The sequence below is a fragment of the Notolepis coatsorum genome, assembly GCF_963971535.1.
Source record: "Notolepis coatsorum genome assembly, chromosome: 16".
In the NCBI taxonomy this organism is placed as follows: domain Eukaryota; kingdom Metazoa; phylum Chordata; class Actinopteri; order Aulopiformes; family Paralepididae; genus Notolepis; species Notolepis coatsorum.
Window position 1 is genome coordinate 84,486,492 of NC_140180.1, and position 12,696 is coordinate 84,499,187.

General features: G+C 49.4%; 1 protein-coding gene across 1 annotated transcript in view; it reads left to right on the forward strand.

Annotated features, from left to right (window-relative positions):
• Positions 1-914: 914 nt before the first annotated feature.
• LOC311243034 (cationic amino acid transporter 2) overlaps positions 915-12,696 on the forward strand; it is a gene marked incomplete at both ends in the record, with an annotated part of 22,005 nt that continues 10,223 nt past the window's right edge. The window contains 3 exons of the mRNA XM_084332105.1: positions 915-1,284; positions 2,835-2,990; positions 3,727-3,892. Coding sequence (XP_084188231.1) covers positions 915-1,284; positions 2,835-2,990; positions 3,727-3,892 — 692 coding nt within the window. The remainder of the gene's footprint in view (positions 1,285-2,834; positions 2,991-3,726; positions 3,893-12,696) is intronic.

Consider the following 12,696-nt stretch of genomic DNA (forward strand, 5'->3'; position numbering starts at 1 on the left):
CACCACAGAGTCCGTAGGAGCGCGCCACTTCACCGCTAAGGTGAGCACATGTTCTGTTTGACTTTAAATATGATCAGCTTCACCTGTGTGCAGATGTTGTGAACATTCTTCAGTGGTAATGACTGGATTATGAATGCATAAGAATGAGTGTATCATGTTTATGAATGGCGTGCAGCTGTATGTAATTGCTGGTTGTGTAAAAGGCCAGGACGTGGATCTGGGCGTAGGTGCCGTTGCTGTGGGCGTCGGGGACAAAACGACACGCATCAGCACTATCATATCAGAGGCTGATAAAGGGGGGACCGTAAATGAGATTGAAGGAACTGACAAATGCTATAGTAACAGTCTCTCCCCAGCACACCTCTACAGCAGGGAATAACTCAGAAAAAGGTAAGGAATTAGAATTGTCTTGATTTCATTCCAGAATAAAACATTGTTGTTCAAGGTCATCTGGTTACTGGAACTTAATGGCTGAGTGGCCGTAAAGGAGCTGATATGGCTGTCCGTGACCCAAGGAAGGCAGTTTTTTTGTTAATGTTTTTTTTTGGGGGGGGCTTTTGAGACTCAAAGGGTCTTCATATCCATGCCTGGTGATATACTGTACTGTTATCTTAAAAAGACTGCTGTTATCTCTATGTTACTGTTATCTTGATATAGAGGTTCAGATTGTTTTTGAACAAGACATCTTCCTTCCAGGGAGTGATCTGACAATTATTCACTGACATGTTCACTGATCCGTCCTTCCTTCCTACCCCCCCCCCATACACACACACACACACACACACACCCCTCTCCTTACTTCCACTCTTCCTTTCCTCCCTCCCTCTCATTCCCTCACATTCTCTGTTCTCACACCTGTCCGTCTCCTACCGACTCCCTCTCGTCTCCCTCGACCCTCCTCTCCGCGCGGCAGCATGGCGTGCGGTGCACTCAAGTCCTTCGTGGTGGGCCTCTCCCGGAGGAAGCCCCTGGAGCCCGAAGGCGAGGAGTCTACGTTTAACCGCTGCCTGACCACCCTGGACCTGGTGGCCCTCGGCGTGGGCAGCACCCTGGGCGCCGGGGTCTACGTCCTCTCCGGAGAGGTGGCCCGGACCACGGCCGGGCCCAGCATCATCATCTCTTTCTTCATTGCCGCCGTGGCCTCCATATTCGCCGGGCTGTGCTACTCCGAATTCGGCTCCCGGGTCCCCAAGACGGGCTCGGCCTACCTCTACAGCTATGTGACCGTGGGAGAACTGCTGGCGTTTATTACCGGCTGGAACCTGCTGCTCTCCTACGTCATAGGTATGATGCTCAGGACCCCAAACCTAACCCCAACCCTAACCATAACCCTACTGTAACTCTGCCAGGGAAATCATTGAGAATTAACGGTGGTATGGATAATTCAACGGCTAATGTCACTTCTGGAGAGTATTATCCTCAGTTCTTTTGAAAGGGTTTGAGTGTTGAAGGGGAATTCCACTGACATTTTATTTTAGGTTGTTTTGAGTGATCAATGTAAGGAAAATGCAACACATGACTGAAAGACAATCATGTTTCTGACTTTGACTACTCAAAACTCCTAAAACACAGCCTCTGCACATGTAAGAGGCTTAGGTGCTGGTGCATTGGAACAGTATTGTCTCATATTTCTGTACTATTAATAATAACAATAATAACAATAATAATAATAATATTAATTAGACAATTCCTGATAAAAGTTCATGAAAACAAATTTGTCAAGTCTATACATTTATGTGGTGCTGAGCAAGAGAACAAGATCTTTCAAGCAGAATTACAACAAAAGTCAATTCATTCCCTTTAAAATTATGCAATTTTCAGGACTTTGCTGCTTTAACTTTTTGGGTGAAACAATTATTATTAGCTATTATGTAGCATGTGTGGCTAACTGTGACCGTTGACAACCATAAATGATCAACCATCGACACGAGACTCAAACATCCAGTAACTTGTGACCTGCTGTAAAAGCAGAGTTGAAAATAATTACGGTCTCAACAGCTCGCCAACGATAAGTAAGATAAGATATTCCTTTATTAATCCCCTTGGGGAAATTCCAGTGACACACACATACAGCTCATTGTCTCATTAATAACAACATATCACAATCATTACATTTTTACAGGAATTTGTTTTGGCTGACTGACTGGCACATTTATCCCAGCCACGTCACTTTAAATTTGATTTGAATAGAGTGAAATATAACTATTGATTTGAGTGGAGTGAGTTTTAACAACTCCGTCCAAATGACTGAATGCATTATTAGTCCAAGTGTCCAAGTGTCTTAATCAGTTCATTTTGGTAGGTCCTGTGCGCGGTAAACATATCCAAAATCTTCTTATTGCAGTCCAAAAGCTTTGATAATCCAAAAATGACCACGTCTTCAAGTTGGTAGCCCGATTATGATGTCCCAATAGGCAGAGAGGGTTAGCCTTATTCTGCTTCTTGAAGAAAATATGCAATCCACTGATTAGATCCATTTAGAGTTGATTTGAGTATAGTTCGGCAACCGGCACGAAGCAGAGCATAGCAGCGTCGGGCTCCATGGAGCAGTAGAGACGGCGGTAGGAACGGCCTTGAGGAGCCTGGGGAGAGGATAGAAATGCGACTGTCTCTGGGAAGGGCTGGGAAGGGAATGACCAAAAGTCCTTGTTGAGTTGTCTGTGCCCTCTGGAACCAAGAACAATACAAGTTCGAAATGACATGAAACTATAGAACTGTAATAACCTGTAATAACCTGTGACCACAACTACTCCTATTTATAAATTGTTGTTAAATGATGAGTGAGTTTATTGAATATAATGAGTTTATTACATCTGCGTTTATCTTCTGCTCAGGGACGTCCAGTGTGGCGCGGGCTTGGAGTGGCACTTTTGATGACCTCATAGGGGGTGTGATGGGCAACTTCTTTGGAAAATATGCAGCCATGGACCTACCTGGCCTGGCTCCTTACCCAGACATCTTTGCTGCTGGTCTCATTATGCTACTGGCAGGTAAGGTCTCCTTAATTTAATGGTAAATGGTAAATGGACTGCATTTATATGACAGCTTTTATCTAAAGCGCTCATGCCTCACATTCACACACCGACGATGGAGACGACCACGCAAGGTGCCGACATGCTCACCGGAAGCAGTTAGGGGACAAGGACACTTGGAATCAGAAACGTTCAGATTACCAGACGACCGCTCTTCGTCCTGAGACACTGTCGATAGTTCTGTCATCAGAGCATAATGGTGGCATTATGGTTTAGGTCTCTCTTCTGTTATGTCTTCCTAAAATGACTTCTTCTGTTATGTCTTCCTAAAAAGCACTGTTCTTCTGTTATGTTTTCCTAAAATGACTGTTCTTCTGTTATGTTTTCCTAAAATGACTGTTCTTCTGTTATGTTTTCCTAAAATGACTGTTCTTCTGTTATGTCTTCCTAAAAAGACTGTTCTTCTGTTATGTTTTCCTAAAATGACTGTTCTTCTGTCATGTCTTCCTAAAAGCACTGTTCTTCTGTTATGTCTTCCTAAAAGGTCTGTTCTTCTGTTATGTCTTCCTAAAAGGTCTGTTCTTCTGTTATGTCTTCCTAAAAGCACTGCTCTTCTGTTATGTCTTCCTAAAAGGTCTGTTCTTCTGTTATGTCTTCTTAAAAGGTCTGTTCTTCTGTTATGTCTTCCTAAAAGGTCTGTTCTTCTGTTATGTCTTCCTAAAAGGTCTGTTCTTCTGTTATGTCTTCCTAAAAGGTCTGCTTGCCTTTGGAGTGAAGGAGTCAACGATGATCAACAAGATCTTCACGGCCGTCAACATCGTGGTGCTGGTGTTTATTATCATTTCTGGCTTCATCAAGGGAGACATTGACAACTGGTACATCAGCGAAGAGGCTGTACTGAATGCAACAGCAGAATACGAGTAATGTCTATGAGCTATATAATATATAATATGTATAATGTCTATGAGCTATATAATGTATATGAGCTATATAATATGTATAATGTCTATGAGCTATATAATATCTATGAGCTATATTGTAACTGAGGGGTACAATTCCCTGACTGTATCGTTAGATATGATACTTACTACCACTACCTCTTGTACTTTAGACTCTGGCCACCCAGTACTAGGTATAAATAATTATGATAAACACTCCCACCTGATGAAACGGATCCAACACAAATGTACCAAGTCGAAAGTCTGCGTTTAATAATAATACATAGCAAAAGGTATGTACAACGATCACTTAATTACATTTATGATTTGAAATAGTATGCACTTTTATGGCAAATGAGTATTCGTAGGTAGATCAATATCGAATGTCCAATCTCTGATTGCGCAGGAAGCAAATATACAACCTGGAATATTTAGGGAACAATAGCAATGATACTTGAATGATTATATAGCTGGATACACTAGGGGAAGGTTCCGACTGCTTGTAGGACAGCTGGAGGGGGGGGGGGGGTAGAGTCTGGCTGTATCCCGTCTGGCCGAGGGTATCCTGGGAGAGCCCACAGTCGTGCGACCCGGTGCCCAGCGATCCTCGATCCACAGATGAAAGCAGTTGGACTCTCTGTGGCCGGCGTCCTCCGGTCCACGATGGAGAGACGTGAGGCGACCTCGTCGTGTAGAGCGTCTTCTCACCTGTCGTCCTCTCCGGGGGGGGGTATTTCCAACACACCGCAGTGTTGGCCTTTATCCATAGAATAATCAAAGTACTCAAAGCATAATCCAAGCCGGGGAAGGCTAGCCGTCGTCGGTAGAATAATCCAATATACAGGTCCACTCGCTCGTTGGCCTGGAGCTCCTCGGGTGCAGCTTCACGTGGGGTCAACCACCCTGGATAAGCGTCCAGCTGATGCCCGAAACGATGGGGGTGCTGATTACTATAGAACTCTTACCGCACGAGGCACTACATATGAATAGACTATTATTAGCTTAATAGAATACGTCCAACTCGACGATATAGTGCCAAATATGACTATTCAAATATTAATATACACGATGTCTCAATGCCGATACTGGGCCGAATTGGCCTTACTGCCCACACGTGGTTCGCGGGGAGGCTTTTGCGTCTGTCACTCTGTTGGAGGGTAAGGAACTGGACTAAAAGGAAGCTCTACTTTAATAGGGCAGTATATATATGCACTATGAACAAATAGTACCATTAGTGGTGCGGTAGACATATTCCTACGCGGAACTAGGACTTGTCCATACATGTTGAGCGGTACGATTGAACCTGGTCTGAGGGGTATGGCGACCTGGCACCAAGGTCTCGTCCAATGGTAGAATGGAGACTATTATGGGATGTTCAGTAGACTAGAAGGGATATTCAATGCATATTGTACAAGGAATATACAAGGGATATCAGGGGATATACAAATACAATTAAATATATATATATAAATAAATATATATATTCGGTTTAATCTGATCCTTCAGAACAGCCGCCCCCTAATTGGTCCCAACCCAATTAGTTAAGCAGAGACAGATTAACCGCACTGTCTACCACTCAAGGGTTCGCTGTAAGGGTCAGTCAACTCACAAAGTCATAGGGTCATGGTCATCATCGATTGTGTCTGGGAGTCGGGGCAGTTCTATGAGCCTCGCCACAGGACGGGTGTAAATGCGCCCCTGGACGAGTACTTCAGCTGCTCGGACCTTGCCATCGGCACCGGTGATCACTTTGCTTACGCGGCCAGCCGGCCACATAGCTCTGGGTAGTGACTGGTCAATAATCATGATGACTGTTCCTTCCGTCAAATTGTCTCTCTCTTTTACCCACTTCTGGCGGGTCTGTAGAGACGGTAGGTAGTGCAGTAGGAAACTGCTCCAAAACTTGTCGGCTAATACTTGGCTGTACCTCCACATTCGTCGGCCGTTCGCTTCTTCAGGCCGGTACATTGTCTGGGGTAACGCGGGATCTAGCCGCCCCATCAGGAGGGTGTTGGGGGTGACTGGGTCGACATCTGCTACATCACTGGAGACGTAACCGAGGGGCTTTGAGTTCAATACTCCCTCAATCTCCGTGAGGACTGTCATTAGGACTTCTTCCGCCACAGTCTGGGCCCCAAGTACTGCGTACAGGGCTGTCTTTATAGAACGTACTTCTCGTTCCCAAGTTCCACCGAAGTGGGGTGCGTTTGGGGGGTTGAATTGGAAGTCAATCTGGGCTGGAGCGAGGTGGGTCTTAAGTTCTGGGCCCATAGCTTGGAAGCTCTCCCTCAGCTCTCTTTCTCCGCCTTTGAAGTTTGTCCCGTGATAGGACAATAATGTAGACGGTTTTCCTTTCCGTGATGTGAATCTTCGGAAGGCCATAAGGAATGAGTCTGCGCTCATGGTCGGAAGGAGCTCGATATGTATCGCTCTGGTGGTCATGCATTTGAATACAATACCCCACCGCTTCTCGGTGCCTCTTCCTTTCTTTATGTGCAGCGGGCCAAAACAGTCCATGCCTGTTGAGTGGAATGGCTTGTCGCCGAGTCGGAGGCGACATGGAGGTAGGTCAGCCATCCGTGGTATGCTGGGCTGCGCGCGCCACTTTCGGCAGTCTAGACAGGTTCGCTGGAAGCGTCGCACCGCCTCTCTTCCTTGAAGTATCCAGTAACAACGTCTGATTTCCGCGAAGACTCTCTCTGCTCCTGCGTGGTGTACATCCTCGTCGTATTTCTTTATAATCAGCTCTGTGACCTTGTGTCGGCTGTTCAATACGATCGGGTACTTAATGTCATCCGGTAAATTGGGGGCTCTCCGCAGGCGACCACCCACTCTGATGAGGGTATGTGTGTCACTCTCGGGGGCCAGATGAATCAATCTGCTGTCTGATGGGACGGGCTTTCCTCCCTGTAGACAGTCTAGTTCATCGGGGAACGAGTCTCTCTGGGCTCGTTGCAGTAGAAGCAGTTCTGCTTCCTCGTAGTCAGCTGCTGACATATCAGCGGGGGACTTAATCTCTGGGTGGTGCCGCAGGAATGTCCGTTGCTGCGCACTCTCTATGGTAATGCAATCGTCTATGTTGGGGTCTGCGGAGACAACAGTGCTCAATCCACAGAACATGGGTTTCTTATTCTCAGCCTCCTCGTCACTTGCTTCCCTCGGGGTGGGCGTGGGCCAATCTCCTTCCGGGAGCTTGAGGAATGCTGGTCCGTCACTGTAGATGTTATGACGGGTTAAGTCATCTAGGGACATTCCCCGGGTGATGACGTCAGCTGGGTTGTGTTTTGTATCAACATAGCGCCAGTTTGCTTCTCCGGTTAACTCTCCGGTTAACTCTTGAATCTCAGTGACTCTGACTCCCACGAAGACTTTGTATTTGCATGAATCCGATTTGATCCAGGCGAGTACTGTCGTGGAATCTGACCACAGGATTGTTCTATGCACCGGAATGGTGAGCTCACGTTGGATGAGCGTGGCTAGATGCGCTCCTGCGAGGGCTGCGCAGAGCTCTAGACGTGGGATAGACTGTTGCTTGCGTGGGGCTATTCTCGAGCGGGCGAGGATGAATGCTGTGTAGATCTCTCCCCCCTCTTCTTGGGCCCGCAAGTAGGCTACTGATCCGTAGGCGACCTCGGAGGCGTCACTGAAGACGTGTAAATCCATTTTACATGTCTCTGGCCTCACCGTGGGTGGGAAGTAGCTTCGGCGTATATTAACGCCTGGGAGTGAGTGGAGTTCCATCTCCCACTCTCTCCAGGTGGATGCAAGGTGTGCGGGAATGGGGTCGTCCCAGCCCTGGTCCTTGTCCCACAATGCTCGTACAATCATCTTTGCCCTGGTGGTGTACGGTAGTATACATCCTAACGGGTCATATTGTCGGGCGAGTGTTCTGTACACACTCCGTCTGGTGGTCGGTATTGCCGTCGACCTTCCCTGCTCCGTGGTCAGGGGTTTGTGTCTATAGTGGAGCGAATCTGTTTTGAAGCGCCACACTAGTCCTAGTGTCATCTCTTGGGCTTCTCCTGGGATTGTGGCCATCCAGGTCTCGCTGCTCGCTGCCTTGTCCTCGGAGGAGAGGCTGCGCAGTACGTGCGGATCGCTGCTGGCCCACTGCCTGAGATCAAAGCCGCCTTTGATCAGAGAGGCGCGGAGTTTATGTAGGAGAGCCTCGGCTTCTTCCTGGGTCGAAACGCTTTGTAGACAGTTATCTACGTAGAAGCTGTTCTTCACACTGTGTCGGACCTCTTCGTCCGCTGCTGGGTCCTCTGCGACATGTCTCTGTAGTGCAAATGTAGCACAGCATGGGCTGCATGTAGTTCCGAAAGGGAGGACTTCCCATTGGTAGATGGCTGGGTGCTCATCTCCTGGCCTCTCTCTCCATAGGAACCGCAACAGGGGCTTGTCCTCCTCTACTAATCTCACCTGCAGGAACATCCCTTTGATATCCCCGCTGATAGCCACCTTGTCCTGGCGGAAGCGGAGTAGTACGCCTAGTAGGGAGGGGCCGAGTGTAGGACCGGGCAATAGCTCTTTATTCAGATTTTGGGATCCGATCTGGTAGCTGCAGTTAAACACGATGCGGTCTTTGCCGTTGTGATGAACCTTGTGGTGGGGCACGTACCACGATTCAGTCGTCTGGTCGGCCTCTTTAATGTCAATCTTTGTGACGTGTCCCGCTGTGATGAGCTTCTCAATCTCAGCGCGGTATACACTTTCTTGGGCGGGGTCCTTGGCTAAGCGCCGCTCTGTGTTTAGTAGGTACCGCTCTGTGGCGTCTTTCTTTGCGTGAAAGGTAGGCATCCCTTCCCGCCGCAGGAGTGGCGTGGCGTATCTCAACACGCCGCTGACTGGGACTCTCTTTGTTCCCGTCTCGAGGAGGTTAATGGCGTTAGAGCGAATGTCTTTCTTTTCGTTCTTAAAGGGCATTTGTTCTAAGGTCCATAGCCTCTCTACATGCTGCAGGAGTGCGGTGTCTCCCTCTGTGACTCGGGAGTGGAGACAGCTAGTGGCTGTGGTTCGGTTGAGAGATTTGGCGAGTGGGCCTTGGAGAGTCCATCCTAGGCGGGTCTCGACTGCTGCAGGACAGCCTCTGGGTCCGGTATGAACCCGGTCTATCGGGACAATGAGGTCTGCATGGTCGGAGCCTATCAACAGTGTCGGGGTAGCACCGTCTATGAGTGGGATCGGTAGCTTGCGTAGATGTACATATTTCTCCATCAGCTTGGCTACGGGGTATGTGTACCGCGAGAGTCCTATTTCTTGGCTGGTGAAAGCGTCTGTAATCCTGTACCGTCGCTCGGGCTGGCCGCTTGCTGCGATAGAGAATGAGACATTCTCGCCCTTTATCGTTTTCAAATCTCTTCTTATTGTCCGAATTGTCATTTGGTTTTCGCTCCCCCGCAGCCCTAGCTGGGCCGCAGCGGACGCGAGCAGAAGGGTCTTCTCTGACCCGTCATCAAGGACGGCGTAAGTGTCCATGACTTTATTCTGGTAGCTCAATGTCACACGGACTACCTTTAAGAGCACTCTGGCTCCGCTGCTGCTGGCGGGGTCGATGTACATGACGCTTGCTTTGCTGCTTGATGGTGCGGGTGGAGGCCGCCGTCTGTTACTGTCGTGGAGTATGTCCAGATGGGCTCCATCGCACCGACTGCACTTTTTCTTTAAGCGGCATTCGGCTGCCATGTGTGATCGCGCACAGCGAAAACAGCGTCTGTTGGACTTTATCCATTGACTCGCTTCCTCCGCCTTCATCTTGGGGAATGAGTCACATTGTGACAGCCAGTGTTCTTTCTCACAGTAGGGGCACACTATCTTCCACTTCTCCTTTCTTGAGGGGGTACTGTGGCTCCTACTGCTTGGCACTGACTCCGATTGGTGCATGACAGTCACCGATCTTCTTCCATCATTTAGTCTCCTGGTTCCTTCTCTGGAGCCAGGGGTGCTCCGTCCGAATGTATCTAGCCGTAAGCTGCTGACTTCTCTCGCCAGGAAGTCGGCTAGATCGAGGAGGTTCGGTTCGGGGCCATTAGGGTCTCGGTGGTCTCTCTGCCGCCTAAAGCGCTCCTGTCGGGCGGGCGGTAGCTTCTCCAAGATCCTCTCTACATTTGAGTTGGCGTATAGTTCATGCCTACCCTTTTCCCTCCGCGCTCCCAGCATCCCTACCAGGGACTGCACTCTGATGGACAGGTCGTCCAGTGCTCGATTGTCTGTTGCTGGGGGTAGGCGGTCGATGTGCCTGATCTCCTGGATCACGTAATCCCATATACGTCCATATCTCTGGTCCAACGCTACCAGCGCTGCGGTGTATGGGGTCGTGGAAGTGGCGTAGGCGAGCGCTATGTTGTGCGCGCGGGGTACCTTTAAATGCTTCAGTAGTATCGCGTATTTATGGCGTTCATCAATGACATCCACCAACATTGTCTCCAGACACATGCGGAGCTCCGTATACTGGGCCCGGTTCTCCTGGGTGAAGTCTGGTACCATAGGTGTGCCAATGTATGACGCGGATTGTTGATACATCGGCGAGCGTTGGGGGAGAGGCCTCCTAGGCGAGTCTCCTCCTGCTCCTTGGCGTGGGCTGGTACCGGCTGTGTACCATGGCCCGCTGGTCCAGGTGCTGTTCCTCGGTGCGGGTCGTGCGTCGGGCTCACCCGTGAATAGCGTCGGGGGTCTGTAGCGCAGCTCCGCGGGGGTATAGCCTGGGCTGTACTGGACCTCCTGGTCCGGTAGAGTACTGTGCTGTCGTCGGGCGTGGTTCTCCTCCTCTTCCTCTTCGTCTTCCGTTAGGTCATCCAGGGCTTGTAGTCTCTGATTTAGCCTCTCCGCAGTGTATGCTGCTCCTTCCCGGTGGCTGGGTCTCGCTTGGACCGGTTGGGGAAGGGGGTCTGCGGGGGGTATAAACCTCGTCTGTTGGTCAAGTTCAGGGTCGCTTACTCGGCTAGGGGATGCCGCCCTGGAGTGATGTCTAGACGAGTTCCTGGAGCCTCTGGTGGAGGGAGGGGGTGTTGTCCTTCTGATCAGCTGTTCTATTAGTTGCGCTTGTGCTCTGTCGCGCTCGGCTTCGCGCTTGGTGAGATCCGATTCTCTCTGGGCACCGGTGGCGGCGCGCTGGGCGTCGGCCCGGTCTCTTGCCATATTCTCTTCCATCTGAATGCGTCTTGTTTCCAGGCGTATGTGCTCTTCTTCGCTCCGTTGCTGTATCTGCAATCGATCGCGTTCACCCTGGAGTCTATCGCGTTCAGTAGAGGCTTTCAGGCTGACGAGGAATGCCTGCTGTAGTGTCCTCTCTGCCTCGCTGGGAGAAGACGGTTGTATAGGGGAGCCGTCCCTTGGGGTACTCCGTGCGGAGTGTTGGAGCTCTATCTCCACGGTGCTCTCCTCATCTTCTTCCGTGCCGAGTTCTCTCTCGGTAGTGTTGTCTTCCTCCCGGGACTCGTCGGGGACTACTTCTTCGGTATTGGCGGGGTGTAAAGTCATGTCTGGTTCCCCCTGGTCCCCACCGTGAGCTGGGTCAGTTACGTTAGAACCCATAGGGGCCTCTATGGTCGGGGTAGCCTGGTCGTTAGGGTTAGACATAATTTTACTTTCTAGTTTTACCGCGTTTACTGTTGGTAGAAGACTAGGTTGTTGACTGACAGCGTAAGCCTCTAGGTACTGAGGGAGCTGTCGTTTGCGCCGCGGGCGTTGTTGGTTAGGAGGATCGTTTCGTGGAGTGTTCATCATAGGCCATTTTAATATTAATAACACTATATTAATATTACACTGATTACCCCTCCGGCTCGAAGGACCAATTGTAACTGAGGGGTACAATTCCCTGACTGTATGGTTAGATATGATACTTACTACCACTACCTCTTGTACTTTAGACTCTGGCCACCCAGTACTAGGTATAAATAATTATGATAAACACTCCCACCTGATGAAACGGATCCAACACAAATGTACCAAGTCGAAAGTCTGCGTTTAATAATAATACATAGCAAAAGGTATGTACAACGATCACTTAATTACATTTATGATTTGAAATAGTATGCACTTTTATGGCAAATTAGTATTCGTAGGTAGATCAATATCGAATGTCCAATCTCTGATTGCGCAGGAAGCAAATATACAACCTGGAATATTTAGGGAACAATAGCAATGATACTTGAATGATTATATAGCTGGATACACTAGGGGAAGGTTCCGACTGCTTGTAGGACAGCTGGAGGGGGGGGGGGGGTAGAGTCTGGCTGTATCCCGTCTGGCCGAGGGTATCCTGGGAGAGCCCACAGTCGTGCGACCCGGTGCCCAGCGATCCTCGATCCACAGATGAAAGCAGTTGGACTCTCTGTGGCCGGCGTCCTCCGGTCCACGATGGAGAGACGTGAGGCGACCTCGTCGTGTAGAGCGTCTTCTCACCTGTCGTCCTCTCCGGGGGGGGTATTTCCAACACACCGCAGTGTTGGCCTTTATCCATAGAATAATCAAAGTACTCAAAGCATAATCCAAGCCGGGGAAGGCTAGCCGTCGTCGGTAGAATAATCCAATATACAGGTCCACTCGCTCGTTGGCCTGGAGCTCCTCGGGTGCAGCTTCACGTGGGGTCAACCACCCTGGATAAGCGTCCAGCTGATGCCCGAAACGATGGGGGTGCTGATTACTATAGAACTCTTACCGCACGAGGCACTACATATGAATAGACTATTATTAGCTTAATAGAATACGTCCAACTCGACGATATAGTGCCAAATATGACTATTCAAATATTAATATACACGATGTCTCAATGCCGATACTGGGCC